The 23,866-nt window shown below is 44.2% G+C and overlaps 1 protein-coding gene and 2 non-coding genes across 3 annotated transcripts; all 3 read left to right on the forward strand.

Moving 5' to 3' along the window:
• Window positions 1-9,188: 9,188 nt before the first annotated feature.
• On the forward strand, window positions 9,189-23,066 carry DKC1 (dyskerin pseudouridine synthase 1). Its single transcript, XM_003279324.3, has 15 exons — window positions 9,189-9,422; window positions 11,354-11,421; window positions 11,875-11,961; window positions 12,336-12,427; window positions 12,644-12,828; window positions 13,427-13,491; window positions 13,662-13,788; window positions 14,712-14,842; window positions 15,251-15,394; window positions 16,828-16,948; window positions 19,213-19,331; window positions 19,987-20,090; window positions 20,585-20,663; window positions 21,573-21,710; window positions 22,185-23,066. The coding sequence occupies exons 1-15, from the start codon at window positions 9,407-9,409 to the stop codon at window positions 22,251-22,253; spliced, it is 1,545 nt and encodes a 514-aa protein (XP_003279372.1). The 5' UTR covers window positions 9,189-9,406; the 3' UTR covers window positions 22,254-23,066.
• LOC115833444 lies at window positions 14,937-15,068 on the forward strand. The gene has a single exon (XR_004028875.1). It is a non-coding gene; the product is annotated as a small nucleolar RNA SNORA36 family (small nucleolar RNA).
• On the forward strand, window positions 20,388-20,516 carry LOC115833449. The gene has a single exon (XR_004028881.1). It is a non-coding gene; the product is annotated as a small nucleolar RNA SNORA56 (small nucleolar RNA).
• Window positions 23,067-23,866: the final 800 nt, after the last annotated feature.

Here is a 23,866-nt window from a genome sequence, read left to right on the forward strand (position 1 = left end):
AAATGCTGTGCCTCTTTCTGAGTGGTAGGTGGTAAGAGGTACAACAACATGTTGAATACCCAACATGGTCCAGACCATCTAAAAACTTTGCTGAGGTTCAGGCTCTTGAGTTTTCGCGGGGCTTATCTCCCGCCCTGTGGTGTACTTGTATCTTAATAAAGCACCTAGCGTATTCGCTACCTCTTGATCATCAGGTCCAGTACATATGTCATCAGTGTAATAAACCAGCACAACATTCACAGCAATCAAGCTCCATTCAACGTGGATTATGACAGTGAGCCAGAGAATAGATATAGTCCTAAGGTTGTATTTCTGTTCCCACCAGATGAAAGTAAGCTGCTTCTAGTGTTCTCTGCTGAATGGGAAAAAATAACATTTGGCAGATGAATATCTGTATCCCAGGTGCCAGGGGGCTGTATTGATTTGCTGTAGGAAAACAGCATCATCTGGAATAGCAGCTTCAGTTCAAATCACAACCTGATTAATTCTACAATTACCCACTATTAATCTCCAAGCTAGCCAGATGGGCTAAATAAAGATGTGATATGAGTAATTATTCCTGTATCTTTTAGGGTACACTGTTCTCCCTGCCAGAGAAATCGAAATTGTTCCTTTCATGGAAACTCATCTTAGCTTCTCTGCACTCTAGCCTGGGGAGAGGAGAGAAGTTGAATAGCAAGTGATTTTGGGCACCTGGATTCCCTTTGTGGCTTCCCCATTTATTTTTTATTTAAAATAGACTTTGTTTCACAGTTCATTAACTTCTGTAAATCTTATAACTACAAACTTGTGAAAATAAATGCCTACTATGACAGAAGAGTTTCTATCTCAATTTCATCATGATGAGTCAAAGTGACTATGCATCTAACTTATTTGCTATGAAAAGAAAATTTGAAAAGAAAACTCTGGATCATAGGCAGGCATGGGAAACAGCTTCACATGTGCGTGAAAGCCAATAATGAGGGAAAGGATTGCACCTTCCTATATCTCCCACCTCCCACCCACCTCCTGATTTAATAAATCTAAGAAGTATGTGAATTAAAGGCCTGGAGTGCCATGGCACAAGTTCAGATAGGAGAACACTCTTTTTCCTGTATAGGCATCCAAAAAGGACTTCTCTACAAGTTAAAATCATCAAATTTTCATCTAGAATATGAAATTTGACTTTATTATTATCAGTCATAGTCTTTCATCGTATCCATTATTGTTGTATTTAAAATTGCCCAAAATTGGTCAGGTATGGTGATTCACACCTGTAATCCCAGCCCTGTGGGAGGATGAGGCAGGAGGATCCCTTGAGCTCAGGAGTTTGAGACCAGCCTGAGCAACATAGGAAGACCTCATCTCTAAATAAATAAATAAATAAATAAATAAGAGATTGCACAAAATTGTTGTCATAAGTCCAAATCAAACACTTCTCAATTCATGTTATAAAGCCAGTATTACTCTGATACTTCCAAAACCAGAAAAAGTTAAAAAAAGAAGGCTGCATGCCAATATGCCTCATGAATATAGACACAAAAACCCTTAGAAAAATACTGGCAAATAGAATCCACAAATACATAAAAATAATTATATACCATGCGTCTCAGAGATGCAAGTCTTGTTCAATATTTGAAAACCAATTAATGCAATACAGTACATTAACAGACAAAAGAAGAAAAATCACATGATTTATCAGTTGATGCAGAATGAGCATTTGACAGAATTCATGACAAAAACTCTCAGAAAATGGGGGAATTTCCTCGATATATTAAAGAACATCTGCAGAAGACCTACAGGTAACATCATACTTACTGGTGAAAACCTGGACACTTTCCCCCTAAGACTGGAAACAAGGCAAGGATATCCACTCTCACCACTTGTATTCAGCATAGTACTAAAAGTCCTAGTTTAGTACAATAAGATAAGAAAAAGAAACAAATGGCATAATGATTGGGAAGAAAATGTCTCGATTTGCAGAACATAATTGTCTCCATAGAAAATCTCAAGGAATATGCAGAAACAACTCCCAAAACTAATAAGTGAGTTTTGCAAGGTTGCAGGATACAAGGTCAACACATAAATCTCTTTATACGATTTCAAGGCTTATTATAAAGCTACAGTAATCAAAACTTTTTGTATTGGTGAAAGGATAGACATATAGATAAATGGTATGGAATAGAGAGCCTGGAGATAGGCTCACGTAAATTCATCCAACTGGTTTTTGACAAAGGTGCAAAAGCAATTCGATGGAGGAAGGATAGTCTTTTCAACAAACTGTAGCAACTGGACGTCCATAGGCCGAAACCAAACAAAAAACCTCAACCCAATCCTCACACCTTATACAAAAATGAACTCCAAATGGATCCTAGATTTAAATATAAAATGTAAAACTACAAAACTTTTAGAAGATAAAATAGGAGAAAATCTTTCGGACCTACGACCTGGTGATAAGTTCTTAGACATGGCACCAAAAATACAATCCATAAAAAGAAAAACTTGATGCCAGGTGCAGTGGCTTATGCCTGTAATCCCAGCACTTTGGGAGGCCAAAACAGGAAGATCACTTGAGCCCAACAGTCTGAGACCAGCCTGAGCAACAAAGGTAAACGGTGTCTCTACACCAATATTTTTTTAAAAAATTAGCCAGATGTGGTGGTGCACACCTGTAGTCCCAGCTACTCAGGAGATTGATGCGGGAAGATGGCTTCAGCCCAGGAGATTGAGGCAGCCATGAGTGACAGTGCAAGACCTCACCTCAAAAAAAAAAAAAAAAAAAAAGAAAAAGAAAAAAGTGATAAATTGGACTTCATCAAAATTAAAACTTGTGCTCTACAAAATACCTTGTTAAGAAGTATAAAAAGGCAGCCAGGCGTGGTGGCTCACACCTGTAATCCCAGCACTTTGGGAGACCGAGGCGGGTGAATCACCTTAGGTCAGGAGTTCGAGACCAGCTTGGCCAACACGGTGAAAACTCGTCTCTACTAAAATTACAAAAATTAGCTGGGCGTGGTGGTGGGCCCTTGTAATCCCAGCTACTTGGGAGGCTGAGGCAAGAGAATTGCTTGAACCTGGGAGACAGAGGTTGCAGTGAGCCCAGATCATGCCACTGCACTCAAGCCTGGGCAACAAAACTGGAACTCTGTCTCAAAAAAAAAAAAAAAAGTATAAAAAGACAAGCTACAGACTGGGAGAAAATATTTACAAATCATGTATCTAACAAAGGACTCATATCAAGAATATATAAAGAATTACCAAAAATAAACAGTAAAAAAAAATCCAAATAAAAAATAAAACAGTAAAAAAAAATCCAAATAGAAAATAAACAAAAGATAGGAAGAGATATTTCACTGAAGAGGATATACAGGTATCAAATAAGCCCATAGAAAGAGGTTCAGCATCATTAGCTATTAGAGAAATGCATATTAAAACCACCACTACCTACTCATCTAAATGGCAAAAAAAAAAAAAAAAAAAAAAGTCAGCTGGCCAGGCACAGTGGCTTAAGCCTGTAATCCCAGCACGTTGGGAGGCTGAGGCAGGCAGATCACCTGAGGTCAGGAGTTTGCAACCAACCTGGCCAACATGGTGAAACCCTGTTTCTACTAAAAATACAAAAATCAGCCAGGCGTGGTGGTGCGTGCCTGTAATCCCAGCTACTAGGGAGGCTGAAGCAGGAGAATCTCTTGAACCTTGGAGGTGGAGGTTGCAGTGAGCCAAAATTGAGCCATTGCACTCCAGCCTAGGTGACACAGCAAGACTCTGTCTCAAAAAAAAAAAAAAAAAAAAAAAGTCAGCAAAATCCCCACATTGGGCCAGGCATGGTGGCTCATGCCTGTAATCCTAGCACTCTGGGAGGCCAGGAGCTCAAGATCAGCCTGGGCAACATATTGAGACCGTGTATTTACACAAAATACAAAAATTTGCTGGGCATGATGGTGCAGCCTGTAGTCTCAGCTACTTGGGAGGCTGGCGTGGGAAGATGACTTGAGCCCAGTAGGTTGAGGCACTGACAGAGTGTGAGACCCTGTCTCAAAAGAAAACAAAACAAACTTCCCACAATGATTTCCTGACCTACAGAATGAGGCCATCATGACAGAAAGGCCCAAGTGGAAACCCCTAGAGTTTCCCCTTCTCACAAAGTGTAAATCAAAACAAAGAATACCACATACTTATGAGCAATTTCAGAAATTAGTTCCCTCATCAAAGACTTGAAAAATGCAGGGAAGGAAATTCCTATCACACCCTCATTTAATTCATCCGTTTGGCCTGCACAGCAGTTGGTTAGGCCTTGGTGAACGTGGCCGTTTTAAACCAGGACTCCAGAAATCTTAACAGTCCTCCCACTGAGAGGTGGGGTTAATGTTCCCTCCCCTTGAACCTGAGCAGGCTTGTGGCTGCTTCAACCATAGACTGCAACAAAAATGGCATGATGAGACTTCCAAGGCTGAGTCATAAAAGGTGATGCAGCTTTTTGCCTTTTTCACTCTAACCCTTGCTTTGGAGGTCCTGAGCCACCAAGTACAGACTCCAGCTAGTCTAAGGCTGCCATGCCATAAAGAGAGGCTGTGTGTAGTAGGTGCTCCAGTTCCAGTGGAACCCAGCCTTCCAGCCATCCTAGTATAGGCAACAGGCATGTTAGTGAAGAAGCTTCCAGAAGATTATAGCCTCCAGCCATCCTGTCACCCCTATCCATCAAGTCATCTCAGCCAAGACCTCAGACATTACAGAGCAAAGAGAAACCATTCTCGCTGTGTCCTGTCTTGATTTCTAACCTGAAGAACCTGTCAGCACAATGAAATGGCCGTTTAATGGCACTAAGTTTGGGGATGGTTTGTTATGCAGCAGTAGAAACCTAAACTGTGGTCATTAAATGACTGTGGATTACTGAAAGCATAATCAGATGGTTATTTCAATTGCTGCTACGGTTACAGATGTGATCTATTTGTTAAAACAATTCCATACCTCTTCCAACATTCTGTAGGCAGCTGTTGATCTGGCCAATGATAAAATGGCCTGTTGAAGATTCCGCTGTGTTGCTAGTTGGGACACAACACTCTTGTGAGGATCTGGACCATATGCTGAACTAGAAACCATTAAATGGTGCATTTTTTCTGATGGTCAGAATATAAGAGGTCTGGAAAACAGAGTTGAGGTGGGGAATGGCATATCTCACAGATATGCTGAATAATCTGCCTTCAGAATTTTTGCTTCTCAACCTCATGACTTTGTACCTGGCTGGTTTAGATTCCAGTACCCAAGGAAAACATGCTTCCACTTATGAGGATCGCTTCACTAACTTGGAAACAGAGCCACTTGGCCACTTCTGGCTCCTCATGCCATTACCCAACCCTCCCCTCTTCAGCTGACTTCCGGTTACAACTCGTTGGCCAGAACTGTGTCACATGGCCACCCTAACTGCAAGAGAGGCCAGTAAATGATGTGACAAAGGATCTGACTGGCTTAGAGCGACTGTGATGCATCCCCTGCTGCTGGGCACAGTGCCATCCTGGCCAAAACTGGGGCTCTGTTATGGAGAAAGAAGAGGAAAGGGATGGCTGTTAGGCAGCCAACTAACAGTGCTTACCACACATGACCTGGTGAAACGTTTTAGAAGCAGTGTAACCCTACAGGACCTGAGGGCAGGAGAGCAGGCTGGGAACTAAAGAGCATCCATGCAGGGCATTGTTTTACATTCCTTTCTTTAAATGTGATTTTCTGTTTTTACCTCTGCAAACATCCACTAAAGTCTTATTTAATGGTATAACTTGGTGTGGTGTGGTGCTGTGAAGGTGAGAGATGAGACATAAACAATTTTGAGGCCTGCCCTTAATGTTCACTCACCCCACTCTTTAAACCTGTTCTTTATTGAGTCCCACAGTCTATAATACCCTTCCAATAATAACAGTCTGTTTCTTTTACTTCCAAACAAAACATTTCTAACTGGCACAAGATTTGGTATTAGAAGCAAAGTCTTCCATGAATCTTGCATTCAGACAAATGCAAGAATTTTGTTTTGCTTATCTGGCTAGATGTGGTGAAAACAGTGTGGTGAAAAATAATCTGGGATGGGAATCTAGTAGCTTACAGCATTTATTAGCAAAACATTTCCTTCAATCCTTGTACATTCTCACCTGAACTCCATCGTCCATTGCAGTTAAAGCTCTGGGATAGGCTTCTTGGTCCAGGCATCACCTCCACATGAACCTCTATTCCAGCATCTATACCAAGAATTCAGCCTGATTTAAAATGATCTTCTCTCTTTTTGGGTCAAGAACCTTCACATATCATTTACATAAATATTACCTGTTTCCTGGTACATGTTTGCAAACTCCTACTACTGTTTTCATATGCAAGCTTTCTCCTGCTGCATGACTTAAATTGTTCAGTTGAGGCAATGTAGAGGTTAACTCTAGTTACAGGCCTGGAGACATTGGGGTGGGAGAGTAGGAGGGAAGTGCTTTTGCTTCCCTGCTAATTCCCTCAGGAGACAGTAAGGGAACCTGCAATCAGAGAAACATGGGGGTTGTTTAACAATGGAGGCTCAGTAAGAGTTGAGGATTCTGGGGACTCCCAATTCTCCAATTTACTCCCATTTCAAATCCCAGTGTCCTATGCTTTTCTGAACATGGCCCCAACCTTTACTAAGAGAACTAAGAAGGCTGTGAATTCACTGAGTTTTGTAATTTGGAAAGGTGATGGGTCAAAATTTTAAAGTTTGGTTTTTAGTTGTTTTATTCTTGTGCCTGTAAAAGATAAGTAATTCCTTAAGCATTGTTATAGAAATTCCCTCTGTGACCCAAACCAAAAATTCGACGAATTTGGCTGTCATTTAGATGATCCCAAACCATCATGAGTGGCCATCCTATCCCACAATTCTTGAAATCCTGTGCAACCATCACCAAAATGTAATTTTAGAACCTTTTTTTTAATCACCTCAAAAAGAAACTCTGTGCCCATTAGCAGTCATTCCCCATGTTCCCCTAAATTCCTAGGCCAAGGCTACCTCTAATCTGCTTTTTGTCTCTAGATTTGCCTAGTCTGGATATTTCCTATAAATGGAATCATACAAAATGTGGCCTTTGGTGTATGGCTTCTTTCACTAAGCATAATGCTTTCAATGTTGTATCCATGTTGTAGCATGGATCAGTACTTCATCCCTTTTTATGGCTCCATTGTATGAATAGACCACATTTTGTTTATCTATTCATCTATTCATTTTGGTTGTTTCTACCTTTTGGCCATTGTGAACAGTTCTTCTATGAACATATGTGTACAACCATCTGTCTAAAAATCCATTTTCAATTCTCTTGGGTCTATACCTAGGAGTAGAATTGGTGAGTCATATGGTGACTCTGTGTTTAACCTTTCAAGGAATTGCCAGACCATTTTCTAAAGTGGCTGCATCATTGTACTTGATGATGGAGTGCTGCTTCACATGCCCAACCTCATGGTTTGGTCAGACAACACCCAGTTTATCATGGGCAGCTCAGGTCTTAAGACCACGTGTATCACAGTCATTCTGTTTCAGTAAATAATTACAGCAAGCCAGGAGCTTTTCCTCCTGGCAAATTATTATTTTTTTTGTGTGGAGGTCTTAGCTTTAAGTTTATTTCAGATTCCAGAGGGCTGAACTGTGAGTCTCTTATTAAAGCTTGGAAAAGGCTCTGTGTAGCATCCTAATGCGATATGCCATTTCCAGAAAATGGCCCACTGAGTGTCATGCTTCTTTTTTAGCAAGCAGAGGGTTCCAGGTAAGGCAACTTGTCTTTCTCTTTGGAGGGACCGTCTCAACATGCCTCAGCCCACTGGATGCCCAGGAAGTTCACTGAGGTGTCACCTCCCTGAATTTTCAAGGGGCTTATCTCTCACCTTGTGGTGAAATATTTGCCACTTCCTATGCATCAGGCCCACTTGGCATGATGTCTTGGGGTACAGTGAGATGATCAAATCAGTTCCCAGGGACTCAATTATGATAATGTGCCAGAGGCTTCCTTTGATCTTTCCTTCCATTATCACCCTCAGTCCTTGAGTCAGGAAGCCCCTACGGGAATTTATCCAGCTACCAATTGTGTTTATTACAAGTATGGATTCAAGAACCGGGGAAAGAGCCACAGGGTGGCTGATAGTGAAAGGGACGTGGGCTGACTCCACTTCTGACCATTGGACCAAGTGGCATTCTACTTCCCCAGCGATTAACACAGGCTAGTGCAAGTCCCTGGTAAATGGCCACGGGTCCCAGGAGAAGGGAGGAGGCAGGCTTAAAGTACACACTTGTAGCGTTACGTGTGCCTGGCCTCACCTTTACAGGCTCACCTCACGGGCTCTGGCCTGTGGACTGACTAGATCTGGGAATTAGATGAGGCACCATGATTTCCCATTGTGGTGATTCAAGGCAGAATGCCTTTAGCCAGACCTAGAGCTACCGGGGTTATACAGATCATGACGGCTTACTACAGGACACTGTGATCAATTAGACACCATCAAAGATCCCTGGGGAGAAATCAGTTTGGTTCCAGCTTGCAGCCCTGCTGCCTATCATGATACACAGGCTCATCCTGTTTCTATGAGATTTAGTGCCAGTGCTTTGTCTCTGCTGTTTGGCGTGAAGCCCGGTCGTAGAGTTCGAATTGAGGTGTGCCGTGAGCATAAACGCACACACCGGAAAGTCTTTGCAGGGACAAAAAAAAAAAACAATGTAAAATATCCCATTCATACTGTTGTGTTTTGCCTATATGTGGAAATGATAATATTTCGGATATGCTGGGTTAAAAAAATTCATTATAAAAATCATTTTCACCTTTTTCTTTTTACTCCTTTCATGTTGCTGCTGGAAAATTTAAAAGTCAACATGTGGCACGCACACTACTCCTATTGGCCATCTGCTCTAGCTGGATGGGAACTGCAAGCAGCAAAGGGCTTTCAACCTCTCCGAGCTTCAACATGTTCACTTATTAATCAGGACTGATCCAACACCAACCTGAAAGGGTCGGTGTGAGAAAGCAAAGAAAGAGGTACTGTTTACGGAGCGTTCAGCCGTGAGCCCAGGCGCAGGCGCGGAGCTAAACCCGGAGGTGAACCAGCTACAGCTGGGGCCACGCCCACAGACTCCGGGCTGTCGGGGCGGGCGGCACTCGCGCTTCCAGCCTGGGCCAACCAGGCTGGTTGAGGCTCGAAGCGCATGCGCGGTCTCGCCCTCCGTACTGGCCGAGCCAGCAAATCGCATTGCGCGGACGACCAGCGCGCGCCTCGGATTCCGCCCCCGGGATGGCCCCGCCCCCTCCCGCCCCGCGGCAAGGCACGCACAGGGCGGTGCGCGGGTGGGTGGGTCCTAGCAGCGCGGCCTGACGGGACCAAGGCGGCGGGAGTCTGCGGTCGTTCCCTCGGCTGTGGACCGGGCGGCGCGCACGCGGGGCAGGGTAACATGGCGGATGCGGAAGGTAAGGGCTGCAGGCTTCCGGGCCGTGCTAACTCCGGGCGACTCGGGGAACGGGGGTGGAGGGGATGGTATCGGGGCCCGCGCACGCCTCCCTCTGGTTTCCGCCGGCGTGTCGGCCTCTTCACCGCCCGGCCTTAAGCCGGCCTTGTCGCTCGGCCCTGGCTCCATGGCAAGGGCGCGAGAGTGGGAGCCCGTCGCGGTGACTTGGCATGATGGGGCTCGGCCCTCTCACCTCCCTGGGGTCCGGGTCGCCGTCGAAAGACATCTGCCGTGCTGCCCAACCCGTGGTGGCGGGGGACGTGGCAGTGTCTGTGCTGCTGCCAGCCCGGACGCCGCCGTTACAGCTCCGTGCGACTAGGGGAGCAAGGGTAGTGGAAACGGGCCGAGAAGAAAAGGAGCCGAGGGACCCCGGAGCAGGGATAGAGCTCCGAGTTGCAAGAAAGTTCTAGAGGCCACAAGCCCGCGGGGACAGTCGAGTGGTCGCTTATGGAACTTTCCGGCCCCCTGCGTGAGCGCTTCTGTGGGATGTTTAAGCCCTGCCATAGCCACGTGGTGAACCGGAAGGGAAGCCGACACGTGCAGTAGCCTGCAGTTACCCAGCCATGCGACCCATACATTTGGCCTTACACACTTTGTTTTCTCGCTTACCTACGGATATACGTTCTAAGAAATGGGTCGTTAGGCGATTTCATCATTGTGTGAACATCAGAGGGGTCTTACACAAACCTAGGTGGCATAGGCGACTACACACCTAGGCTGTATATGGTGTAGCGTATGGCTCCTAGGCTTCAAACCTGGACAGCATGGTGCTATGCGGAATGCTGTAGGCAGTTGGGACACAGCGTCGAGAGTTTGTGTATTTAAACATGTTTAAGCAGAAAAAGGACAGTAAAAATGTAGCACAGGGCCGGGCGCGGTGGCTCAGGCCTGTAATCCCAGCACTTTGGCAAGCCCAGGCTGGCGGATCACCTGAGGTCAGGAGTTCAAGACCAGCCTGGCCAACATGGTGAAACCCCGTCTCTACTAAAAATACAAAAAAATTAGGTGGGCGTGGTGGTACACGCCTGTAATCCCAGCTACTCGGGAGGCTGAGGCAGGAGAATTGCTTGAACCTGGAGACGGAGGTTGCAGTGAGCCGAGTTCCTGCCACTGCACTCCAGCCTGGGGAAAGTGTGACTGTCTCAAAGAGAACAAAAAAAAAATATATATATATATATATATATGTGTGTGTGTGTGTATATACATATATATATTATATATACGCATGTATGTATGTACATATATATATATATATATATATATATAGTACACAAGGTTATAAGTGGTGCGCCCGTAGAGGAGGGCACTTACCATGAATGGAGCTTGCTGAGTCGGTGACTGAATGTGAAGGCCTCAGACATTACACTACTGGAGACTTTATAATCTGTACACCTAGGCTACACTAAATTTATAAAAATATATTTTTCTTCAGAATAAATCAACCTTAGCTTACTGTAACTTTATAAACTTTTTACTTCGACTATTGTAATAATACTTAGCTTAAAACAAACACATTATTCAGCTGTACGTAAATATTTTCTCTGCTTATATCCTTATTTATAAGTTTTCTATTTTAAAATTTTTTAATTTTTTTCTTAAAAAATTTTTTTTTGTTAACTAAGACACAAACACAGCACACACAGTAGCCTTGACCTACACAGGGTCAGGATCATCAAGACATCACTAGGAGGTAGGAATTTTTCAGCTCTGTTATAATCTTATGGGGGCCACCGTCACATACACAGTCTGTCCTTGCAAAACATTATGTGGCATGTGACTGTAATTGTAGACCTAAAATCCATTTCCTACCTGCCCTAATTTCGGTCTTTATTTTAAACTCTTGTTTCATTTATTCTTGGGGAAAATTCCCAAATCCTGTGTTTGTTTTTTTAGTAATTATTTTGCCAAAGAAACATAAGAAGAAAAAGGAGCGGAAGTCATTGCCAGAAGAAGATGTAGCCGTGAGTAGTAATGTGTTTGACTTCACTTTGACTAAAAAGAAAGTTTACTTAAATAACAAACTAAAGGAAAGAAGTGTTTTTAAAGGTTTCCAAGGAATGGGCCAGCATTGGTAGTCATTGTGTAGATTCGAAAAAGCACTGAAATGACACAGCCCCAGACAGTCCAAGTGTCCTTCAGGCATAGCTTACTAAATGGTGCTGGCCTTACCAACTGCTCTCTCTGAATTTCTCTTCCTTATGCCACTCACAGACTCACCATCTCCCTTTCTCTTTAAATGTTTGGACCCATCTTACTGGCATTTCATTTCTTCTCTCTCTTTCCCTTGGAGGTCCCAGTGAAAAGGCATAGGAAGCCTTGTTTTCTATTTAAAAGGCATACATTTCCGTGGCAGTAATGGAATTGTTCAAAATCGGGTGGGAAGTTTAATAGGTTATATTTCTGTCCTGTCGAAGGAAATACAACATGCTGAAGAATTTCTTATCAAACCTGAATCCAAAGTTGCTAAGTTGGACACGTCCCAGTGGCCCCTTTTGCTAAAGGTATGTGGTTAAAATTGTGCATCAGGTGAATGCCTGCTTTTACGTTATTTCAAAGTGTTAAACAGTTGATTGAGAATGCTTACTGCTGGCATCCTTGACTTTAGGAAATTCCCACTGATAACAGTTTAAAGCAGGATTCCTTAAGGTATCTGAAATGAAGAACGAAGTTTTTAAAAAATTTGCAGTGCACTCTACACTGTTGTAGAATACATGGCCCCACAATGTTAAATAGCTAAGTTTGTAAACAGTTCTCAGTTTTTGCACTTACTCCATCTTGCAGACTATGCCAGTTTGTGGGCCACATAGTGGTACTCTTTTTTTTCCATGTGCTGACAACATGGTATTTTGTTTTGTGTTGTGTCGTTGCTTTGTAGAATTTTGATAAGCTGAATGTAAGGACAACACACTATACACCTCTTGCATGTGGTTCAAATCCTCTGAAGAGAGAGATTGGGGACTATATCAGGTAAGTGCTGGGAGGAGGCACTGTGCAAACTTACTTTCTCTTGAAAATGCTTTCACATCAGCTATTCAAGAAGGCAGTGGCATGCCGGAATAGCTTTGTCTTGAATATATAACCTGTGCCCACGGTGAATTATTTTTCTTTTTAACTCTTCAGATTTGTTGTTTCGTTGGAGCATAAGAGTGGGTGATACATTAATTTTTTTTTTTTCCATTCCAGGACAGGTTTCATTAATCTTGACAAGCCCTCTAACCCCTCTTCCCATGAGGTGGTAGCCTGGATTCGACGGATACTTCGGGTGGAGAAGACAGGGCACAGTGGTACTCTGGATCCCAAGGTGACTGGTTGTTTAATCGTGTGCATAGAACGAGCCACTCGCTTGGTGAAGTCACAACAGAGTGCAGGTATGTGGGAGAGGGAGGGAAGGACTGGCTAGAGTGAAAAGCCTTCTGTATTTCCCTTCTACGTTTTGTCTGCTGGAAACTATTTCTTCATTAAGAAAAAAAAATCCTAAAGCAAGGATATTGTTTTGGTTTCTGTGTACGTTCTGTCCCCTGTCGGATCTTGGTGGTCCGCCCTTTTTGGAATTCCACATACTAAGCATGTATTCATCAAGTTGACTGGATCCATTTGTAGCCTGGAGGCAGAACTCTGTCCAGGTTCAGCTTTCAGCTTGTCACTCCAGGCTTCTCAGTCTGTGCTACCGCTTCTGCCTAAAGTATCCTTCGTTCATTTTTGTCTGAGAAAAGCCTGCTTATCTTGCAAGGCTTTTTCCAGACAGGTTCTACTGTCCCTGTCAGTACATTGAATTCCCAGTGAGAAACTGTCTTCATTCTTTCCCACATCATCACCATGAAATCTCTCTTAATGCAAATTTTATAGAAACACAAGGTCAAACTGCCGCTTTTCTGCTGTGCAAAATGGGAGTGACTGCGCATGTAAGAAATATGGAAAACAGAAAACTCAGTGGCCACACCTGACTACTCTTTTGTCATTTTTCAGGCAAAGAGTATGTGGGGATTGTCCGGCTGCACAATGCTATTGAAGGGGGGACCCAGCTTTCTAGGGTAAGTCTGCAGTTGTAGGGAGGACACCCTTTGTTGACTTGGATCTCTGAGCTCCTAGACATCTGACTGACTCCTTTTGTGCCCTTTTCAGTCGGCTGCCGCAGCCAGCCTGGACCAGTGACTGCACATGTACATTCTGATGAGGTGTTTTGGTTTGTGTTCGTTCTTAGGCCCTAGAAACTCTGACAGGTGCCCTATTCCAGCGACCCCCACTTATTGCTGCAGTAAAGAGGCAGCTCCGAGTGAGGACCATCTACGAGAGCAAAATGATTGAATACGATCCTGAAAGAAGATTAGGTGGGTCATTAGGCCTGTGAGTGGGTATGAACACATTCTTCAGGATTCTGTTCTCTTGTTAAAAGTAGATGCCCTTGAAGTTGAAGACTTTCTGAAACCTGCCCTACAGCTGGGATATTGTCTGTGGGCAATAGTTTTTGTTATCTTTTGTTGAAAAAGTGAACAGTGCCTAGTAAAGTGAGATGGCTTTTACACCTTTTATGATGCCTGCTTCTGCTGGAATTGAAATGTTTTCATTCTGCATTTGTGTAGTTTGGTGCTTTGTTCAAAGGTAAGTGTTTTCACCAAAGTATGTTTTGCGTGTGTTTTTTATTTGTTGCAATTTTGACTGCTTACAAGTTTCTGTTGTCAGAAGTAAATTTAAGACAATGCCTATTTTCCTCCCATCCATGAAACATACCATGTTGAATATACCTGCAACTAAGTGTTAAAAATTCTGCTAATATCAGAATTACAGATCTTTTTTTTTTTTTTTTTTTTTTTTTTTTTTTGAGACAGAGTCTTGCTCTGTCGCCCAGGCTGGAGTGCAGTGGCGCGATCTCAGCTCGCTGCAAGCTTCGCCTCCCGGGTCCAGGCCATTCTCCTGCTTCAGCCTCCCAAGTAGCTGGGACTATAGGCGCCCACCATCACGCCCGGCTAATTTTTTGTACATTTAGTAGAGACGGGGTTTCACCATGTTAGCCAGGATGGTCTCGATCTCCTGACCTCGTGAGCCGCCTGCCTCGGCCTCCCAAAGTGCTGGGATTACAGGCGTGAGCCACCACGCCCAGCCAGAATTACAGATCTTTACAGGAATGCTTATATTTTAAGAAGTGTGTCTGTCACCTCTAGTCTTGGTGGCTCAGATGAAGGATAACTGCATTTCTCAACCAGTGATGTATTTACAGTAGGTGCTGCCTTTCTTTTGTATGTGTGTATCTTAGGAATCTTTTGGGTGAGTTGTGAGGCTGGCACCTACATTCGGACATTATGTGTGCACCTTGGTTTGTTATTGGGAGTTGGTGGTCAGATGCAGGAGCTTCGGAGGGTTCGTTCTGGAGTCATGAGTGAAAAGGTATGTGTTACGGGCTAGAAGTTTTAGAGCTGGTTCTTACCATCTGCCAGCCTTTGATGGCACTCCACTTGCTTCATGTCGTGGGAAAGGCGCTTTCCAAAGTGTTGAGTTCAGTCCAGGGCAGCTTCCCTGTTCTGTTAATTAAACTTTGGGACATTAAAATGGGCTAAGGGAGATGATTGGGTAGAAAGTATTATTCTATTCATTTGCCTCCCAGCCTACAAAAATGCCTGCTTGGGGTCTAATACTTCAACGGTTAAAGATGCCTGGAAGAGCCAGGACTGAAGAGGCTGAAGACATAATGAGCTTGGACTAGTAAACAAGTGACATTCAGTTTTAGGAAGTTTGGGGTCTGATGGGCTGAGATACAAATAAACTGAATTATTTTCATATGTGGCTGCTTTTCAGGACCACATGGTGACAATGCACGATGTGCTTGATGCTCAGTGGCTGTATGATAACCACAAGGATGAGAGTTACCTGCGGCGAGTTGTTTACCCTTTGGAAAAGCTGTTGACATCTCATAAACGGCTGGTTATGAAAGACAGTGCAGTAAGTTCCGGGTTAGGAGTTTATATTTGGACAGAACATACTCCAAAGATGAGGCTTGCTCTTTTTATTGTTTTCCTTGGGTTTTATTTTATTTTTTTCAAGTCCAAACCAAGTATACTAATTTAAAGTAAAAGTTTAATGGTAGGCATACTTAAAAATAAGGCACATTAGGCCGGGCACAGTGGTTGATGCCTATAATCCCAGCACTTTGGCAGGCTGAGGCAAGAGGATCACTTGAGTCCAGGAAGGAGTTTGAGACCAGCTTGAGCTCAGGAGATCAAGGCTGTGAGCTGTGTTTTTATGATGATCAGAGAGTTGGCCTTTTATAAATTAAAACATTGTCTTTTCTCTAACTTGAGGAATAAAAATTTCTGGATATTTAAAATGTTTGTAGTTGATAATTACTTATATTCAAATCTTGTATAGATGTTCGCATTTTTTGTATGTGTATAGGCTGTAATAAATAAAGATGGTACCAAAATAGTTGAAAAAACTCACAAAACAGTGGACAACATAAATGTGATGTCCTCCTTATCAAACCATTGGCTTCTGGGTGAATGTAAAGGGAGGGGAGAATGTGATCAGCAAAAGAGATCTAGGTGAGTGGAGATGGTATGAGGCAGATGGGTGCATTGGGTACCATTGAACCTCTGGAGAGGTAGCCTTAACTTGTACCCACTGACCTATAAATTCTGCACCAAGACTTTTGTGGGATTGGTTCAACAGGCCTCAGTAATCTTGTTTTCAAGTTCTTTAAGAGCCTGTTATTGCCTGGATCTCCAGTAAATCTATTCTTTCTCCTGATAAGGAGGAAAGAGGAGCAATTAAGGAATGCCAAGGCTATTTTTATGTTTAAAATGAAAATAAGGACCAGGTGCAGTGGCTCACACCTATAATCCCAGCACTTTGGGAGGCCGGGCCGGGCAAATTGCTTGAGCTCAGGAGTTTGAGACCAGCCTGGGCAATATGGTGAAACCCTGTCTCTATTAAAAATACAAAAATTAGCTGGGCGTGGTGGCGCATGCCTGTAATCCCAGCTACTTGGGAGGCTGAGAATCACTTGAACTCGGGAGGTGGAGGTTGCAGTGAGCTGAGAACATGCCACTGCACTCCACTCTGGACGACAGAGGGAGGTTCTGCCTGAAAATAAAAAATAAAAAATGAAAATACCTGTGAGTCTCTAGAACCTGAAAACCTGAAAGTCTTTACTACTTTTGAGTCATGTTTGTAAAGTGCGGAGAGTGGTGCCTAGCACAATAAGGTGGCTGTTGCTCTTCTGAGTCCCTTCATGCCCCTTGCAGCTAGTGGGCTATAAGTGCCATCCCTGTTTCCTGGTGTCAGGCCCCACTCCCTTGTTGTCCTCCTTTACTCTGGTGTAGGAGTGGGGTGGAGGGCAGCAGCTGGGCCCCTTACACATGGTGCCATCTCTGCAGGTAAATGCCATCTGCTATGGGGCCAAGATCATGCTTCCAGGTGTTCTTCGATATGAGGACGGCATTGAGGTCAATCAGGAGATTGTGGTTATCACCACCAAAGGAGAAGCAATCTGCATGGGTAAGAGGGGATGTTTATTTTTTAAATTGTAAATGTTTGTGGTTACATACTAGGTGTATATATTTATGGGGTTTATGAGATGTTTTGATACAGGCATGCAATACATAGTAATCACATCATGGAGAATGGGGCATCCATCTTAAGCATTTATCCTTTGTGTTACAAACAATCCTATTTTACTGTTATCACCTTAGTTATTTTAAAATATACACTTAAATTATTGTTGATTATAGTCATCCTGTTGTGCTATTAAATAGTAGGTCTTACTCGTCTTGTTCATTCTTTTGGTTTTTTGTTGGTGGCGGTGGTTTCTTTTTTGTTTGTTTGTTTGTTTTTTTGAGACAGTCTTGCTCCTTCGCCCAGGCTGTAGTGCAGTGACGTGACCTCGGCTCACTGCAACTTATGCTTTCCAGGTTCAAGTGATTCTTGTGCCTCAGCCTTCTGAGTAGGTAGGATTACAGGTGCACACCGTGACACCTGGCTAATTTTTTGTATTTTTAGTAGAGACGGGGTTTTGCCATGTTGGTCAGGCTGGTCTCGAACTCCTGACCTCAGGTGATCGGCCCTCCCAAAGTGCTGGGATTACAGGTGTGAGCCACCGTGCCTGGCCTGATTTTTTTTTTTTTTTTGTACCCATTAACCATCCCTACCTCCCTGCCAGCCCCCCACTACCCTCCCAGTCTCTGGTAACCATTCTTTTACTCTTCTCTGTCCATGAGTTCAATTGTTTCGATTCTTAGCTCCCACAAATAAGTGAAAACATGCAATGTTTGTCTTTCTGTGCCTGGCCGTTACACTTAACATAACGATCTTCAGTTCCATCCATGTTGTTGGAAATGATAGGATCTCATTCTTTTTTAAGGCTGAATAGTAATCCATCATGTATAAGTACCACATTTTCTTTATCCATTTATCTGTCGATGGGCACTTCGGTTGCTTCCAAATCTTGGCTATTGTGATCTCTTTGATAACACTGATTTCCTTTGTTTGGGGTATATACCCAGCAGTGGGATTGCTGGATCCTATGGTAGGTAGCTCAATTTAGTTTTTTGAGGAACCTCCAAACTGTTCTTCGTAGTGGTTATACTAATTTACATTCCCACTAACAATGTACAGAGGTTCCCTTTTCTCCACATCCTTGCCAGCATTTGTCATTGCCTGTCTTTTGGATATAAACCATTTTAACTGGAGTGAAATGATATTTCATTGTAGTTTTTATTTGCATTTCTCTGGTGATCAGCGTTGAGCACCTTTTCATATGCCTGTTTGCCATTTATTTGTCTTCTTTTGAGATGTGTCTGTTCAAATCTTTTGCCTGTTTTTTGATCGGATTATTAGATTTTTTTTTCCTATAGCACTGAGTTCCTTATATATTCTGGTTATTAATCCCTTGTCAGATGGGTAGTTTGTGGATATTTTCTCCCATTCTTATGCATATGGATATCTAGTTTTCCCAGCACCGTTTATTGAAGAGACTGTTTTTTACCCAGTGTATGTTCTTGGCACCTTTGTCAAAAATGAGTTAAATGTAGGTGTGTGCATTTGTTTCTGGGTTCCCTATTCTGTTCCATTGGTTTATGTGCCTGTTTTTATGCCAGTACCATACTGTTTTGATTACTGTAGCTCTATACTATAATTTGAAGGCAGGTAATGTGATTCCTCCAGGTTTGTTCTTTTTGCTTAGGATAGCTTTGGCTATTTTGAGTCTTTTGTGGTTCCATATAAAGTACCAGTGTTTTTTAACTCGTGAAAGCTTAGCTACTGTTGGATTGTCTCTTAAGACTTTAAATGCTCTGCGCACCGTCTTAGTGAATGAACCTTAGAGATATTCATTTAATGGGTGTAATTTGTACCAGAAGTAAGCATGTCATTAGGATTCCTTAGCTCTGTGAGCAGGCAAGGCAGCCATGGCCTATGGACAGCAGCAGAAAAGGAATCTTTAAAACTTCAAAGGTTCTGTGGCCCTAAAGGGAGTGTGCATGCCATTCCTGTAGATGTCTTGAGCTGCAAGCCTGTTACGTGTATCGTTAGGTGCTTTGGTTAGGTGTTTTCTAACTTGAGAAGTTTAACATCATTTCAAAGGCCTCCTTCTCATAATGGAGTATTTCCTCCATATGCACATCCTGAGCAAAGGTAACCCCAATTAAAGTAGTAGCTCAGAGTTTTAAAAGTTTTAAAGTGGCATACAACAGTAGAATTGGGGCTCATCAATTATCAATTCTTTCCCCCTTCAAATAATTCTTTTCTTTATTCAATGCCTGTAGCTATTGCATTAATGACCACAGCGGTCATCTCTACCTGCGACCATGGTATAGTAGCCAAGATCAAGAGAGTGATCATGGAGAGAGACACTTACCCTCGGAAGTGGGGTTTAGGTCCAAAGGTAAGTGGTACTGGGTTGCATGCCCTGCCAGGTTCTTTTGTTTGGCATTGTTGAATACTTGGGCAGCTCTTGGTGCATTTCACCACCGCAGCCTTGTATTGTGCTGGGCTCTGGGTTGTCGATGAGTGGAAACAGGCCCTGTCTTGGGCCTTAGAGATTTCAGTCTAATGAGGGGAAACAGTTGGGCATTACTTACGTAATCACACAGTGGAATGGCGAATTTCATGCACGTTAGTGGCTACCAAGGAGTGCAGAGAGGTGTCTGTCACCTGGAGTGTCCACAGTGGTCAAGGAGTCTGGTCAAGGGATCGTCTGTTAAGCCACACCAGTGTGAAGAGTGGATTAGGTGTTGGTGAAGTGAAGAGGGGAGGGGAGAGTTCAGGGCAGTGGGAGCAAGCAGCATGTGCAAAGGCAAAAGAGTAGAGTGGCTGCGGCGGGGACGTATGTCTGCAGAGGCTCTCACTAATAAGCTTTGTGACCTTCAACAAGTCCTGTGTGTGTTGGAGTTAGTGGGCAAATTCTGAATGCTCTGGAGAGGAGTTTGAGGCCCTGCTGAGAATACACCAGGGAGGTACCTTGTTCTATTCTTTGCAGTCACCATGCCCGCTTCCAGCATTGACACCATTCTAATGTTGACACCTTGATGTTCCACCAGGCAAGTCAGAAGAAGCTGATGATCAAGCAGGGCCTTCTGGACAAGCATGGGAAGCCCACAGACAGCACACCTGCCACCTGGAAGCAGGAGTATGTTGACTACAGGTGAGGGCAGGATGTTTCAGAGCCAGGGGTGGGTAGAGACGGCACACTTGCTGCCTTGATGCAGGAGTACATCAACAACAGGTGAGGATGGGAGGGTAGAGAGAGCCCACTTGCCATCTGGATGCAGGAGTACATGGACAACAGGTGAGGGACAGGTGAGCATGGAGGTTGTAGAGCCCAGGGGAGGGGGAGTCACTTGGTTTGGGGCAGACTTGCTAAATGCAGGACCACAGGAACCAGCTCTTCGGCTCCCTTGAGGTTTTGGCTGCCCAGGCCAGTTAGGGGTGTGGGCCTGCACGGCAGACAGTTACCCCTTTCTAGTCTGGCTCGTGGGACTCTAGAGGGAGTCAGTCTGCAGCAGTAAGTGGTGAGTTCTTCTGTTCAGTGTCAGTATTTTGATGGTGGCTTTAGACTTGCCAGATAACACTATATAACATCAGTACTGCCCTGGAAAGCCATTCAGTGAATTTGACCTATTGCTACCTCTTTTTCAGTGAGTCTGCCAAAAAAGAGGTGGTTGCTGAAGTGGTAAAAGCCCCGCAGGTAGTTGCCGAAGCAGCAAAAACTGCGAAGGTGAGTGGCATGCTGTCATCAGTTTGGAATGTGCTTAGGGAGATAATCCTAAGAGGCACTGGCATTCGTCTTACTTTGTGACTGTCTGCAGTCCAGCCATATACGCTAGCCTCAGAGGTGCAGTGCATACACAGGTAATGCTGCCTCATACCCTGGGGTGCTTGTTTGGGCTCTGCAGGCTCCTCTGATTTGTATTCTCTGTCGTATCTGCTGGGAGGAGGAATGTGGGCTCAGGAATCAGACCGGCCTCGACTCCTACCTCAGCTATGGCAGCAACACAGTGATAGAATGGGTGGTGGTATGTGTGTCAATTCTGGCCCCCGCCCTGGGTCAAATGGTAGGACAGATGTGTTGAAATCAGAGGCCATGGCTGTTGGACACTCGAGGCCATACAAAATTCAGCAGAGAGCAGAATTGCATCTTAACCTGGCACCACCCAGTGTTGAAAGAGTCAAGGATGGGGTGGCAACTCCACCCCATGGAGCTGCTGGCATTAGAGCACAGAATGACAGGTCTGCACTCAGAAACGGGGGGCGGTACTGAGTATCCTGCACAGGCTGTGTGGGAGGAGCTTCTGACTTGTCAGATGTGAATTCCTGCTTTGCCTGCTTTCTGTGAGAGGTCCTTGCAGTCATGAGAGAAACAGCTCCTCTGGGCCTTTCCACCCCAAGCCCTGTGCTGCTGCTGTGCTCCTCCTCTCGTGCCTGCCTCAAGGCTTCTTGGATTTGGGGGATGAGACTGTCTTCAAATCCTCAGTAAACTAAGGCCCTGTCCGGGTTTATAGTCAGAAAACGTCCTGTTGGATTCAATTGGGATCTTTCTTGGTGCCTTGCTACCTTTTGACTCACTGAACCTTTCTTGTCCATTATTGCCCAAGATCTAACTCTTAACCAATTGCTTTCATCTCAGCGGAAGCGAGACAGTGAGAGTGAAAGTGATGAGACTCCTCCAGCAGCTCCTCAGTTGATCAAGAAGGAAAAGAAGAAGAGTAAGAAGGACAAGAAGGCCAAAGCTGGTCTGGAGAGCGGGGCTGAGCCCGGAGATGGGGTGTGTGGAAACACGTTCAGGTTCCTTGGGCTGGCTTAGTCCCTGCGTGCGGAAAGAATTACCCAGGTGGCACCAGCTTTGTTACTCTTCTTGGAGGAGCTGTGGCCTGGGGGTGGGGTGCCACCGAGTGCCTTTAGTGCTTCCCCATGTTCCTGGAGTGCTTTTGCCCTCCCTGTAGAACGGACAGATAGAGGCACCCGGCCTCTACCACTTATACTTAGAGCTCTATTGATGGTGGGTGGAGAGGATGTGTAGGATGGTGATCTGAATGTTTCCACTTCCAAAAGTAGACCACTAGGGTGTCACTGAAAGGTTCACAGAACTTTGTGTCACATGCAGTATTTAACCCAAAATATCCTTACAGGTCCTGAAAAAGGCTTGCTTGACTGTGGACCTTTACCAGATTTCCTCCTGGGAGAGTCATAGCTTTGTTAGTGGATGGTATCTATGAGCTTTCATTCTCTTTCTTTCTAGGACAGTGATACCAAGAAGAAGAAGAAGAAGAAGAAGAAAGCAAAAGAGGTAGAATTGGTTTCTGAGTAGTGAAGGCCACTTGAAGCATTGTGTCCAGCCGGAGGAGAAACTAAAGCCTTATTGTTATAGATCCTTTTGTTGCTGAGAGTGGAACATAGGTCCTAGACGGGGTGAAGAGTTCTGGCACATTTTAGCTGCTACTTTGAGACCTCGGTGATGTTACCTGGTGTGGTCATCCCATCTTGTCCTGTTTTAAGGATATGGGTGATGAAAGATGAAAGAGGCAGAGTTTATCCCAATGACTTCTCTGAGTTGGGAAGCCTCACCTTCAGACCCAGTAACTGTCCGCAGCTGTCTGCTAGTGGTTGTCTTAACATCATAGTCCTAGTTTGCATTTTTTTATCCCCTCTGTTTCAAAGGTTTGTAAAACAAAACAAAAAACTAAGTCTGCTCAGTGAAACGGTGTAGAACCCTAAATGAGTGGTAGAAGAGTGTCACTGAATTTTGTCTCTGAATTCAGTATAACTGAGTTTTGTCCATGCTGGTGTCTGGGTTATAGGCCTGATGGGCCTGCTAGTTTTCCATCTTGTTCTGGCCTAGAGGTCAGTCCTTTGCACTTCCTCAAAGCTTGTGTACAGTGCTCACCTGAATCCATCTGACTACTTGTTCCTGTGCCCTTGTTTTAGGCCTCGTTTACTTTTAAAAAATGAAATTGTTCATTGCTGGGAGAAGAATGTTGTAATTTTTACTTATTAAAGTCAACTTGTTAAGTTTTTTTATGTATTCCTGTTGGGTTTTCTTGTTGGTGATCTCATGCTAGCAGAGCAAAAATTGTAAGATATTTTGATTAAAAATCTAGGGACCTTTATGTCCTATTTGAAATGTGATGCTTTTCCTTTATGTTTTCTGGTTTTTACATTTTTGTTCTGTATCTTACACAATCCACCTTGGGCCCTGCCATCTGATGTGAGATCAGGTACTCAGAGGCAGTGATTACCACAAAACCAGTGATCTCTAGAAGAACAGAGAAGGAGAGGGTTAATGTATTTATACATAGTGGGCCTGGCAGGAGCCGGGTGGGCAGGGTGAGTCGGGAGAAGGAAGCTGAGGGTGGGGACATGCAGGAATCTGAAGGCCTTGGTGACAGATTAGTGGAAGAAAGGTCTAGGGTTGCTTCCAATTTGGTATTAAGAACCAAGAAAGAGGCCGGGTGCGGCAGCTCACACCCATAATCACAGTGCTTTGGGAGGCTGAGGCGGGCAGATCACCTGAGGTCAGGAGTTTGAGACCAGCCTGGCCAACATGGCAAAACCCATCTCTACTAAAAATACAAAAATTAGCCAGGTGTGGTGGTGTGCGCCCGTAATCCCAGGTACTCAGGAGGCTGAGGCAGGAGAATCCCTTGAACCTGGGGAGGTGGAGGTTGCAGTGAGCCGAGATCCTGCCACTGCACTCCAGCCTGGCAAAACAGTGAGAGAGACTTGTCTCCAAAAAAAAAAAAAAAAGAAAACGCTCTTGGATGCAGCGAGGAGAGGCCCTGAGCTGTAGCCATATCATGAGCCAGGCGTGCAGAGTGGACCCCAGCCCTGGCTCAGCGACTGGCCTCCACTGTACCACGGGACCCCAGGCTTGGATTTTCTCTTTCTAAATATGTGCCCACAATGAGCTCTCCCCTAGATACG

The sequence above is a fragment of the Nomascus leucogenys genome, chromosome X, assembly GCF_006542625.1.
Source record: "Nomascus leucogenys isolate Asia chromosome X, Asia_NLE_v1, whole genome shotgun sequence".
Classification (NCBI taxonomy): Eukaryota; Metazoa; Chordata; class Mammalia; order Primates; family Hylobatidae; genus Nomascus; species Nomascus leucogenys.

What these genes read in the sequence shown, in the direction of transcription:
- DKC1 (XM_003279324.3), top strand. An exon ending in CGATCCTGAAAGAAGATTAG is followed by an intron (nt 13,789 to 14,711) that starts GTGGGTCATTAG and finishes TGTGTATCTTAG; the next exon opens with GAATCTTTTGGGTGAGTTGT. An exon ending in AGTGGGGTTTAGGTCCAAAG is followed by an intron (nt 19,332 to 19,986) that starts GTAAGTGGTACT and finishes ATGTTCCACCAG; the next exon opens with GCAAGTCAGAAGAAGCTGAT.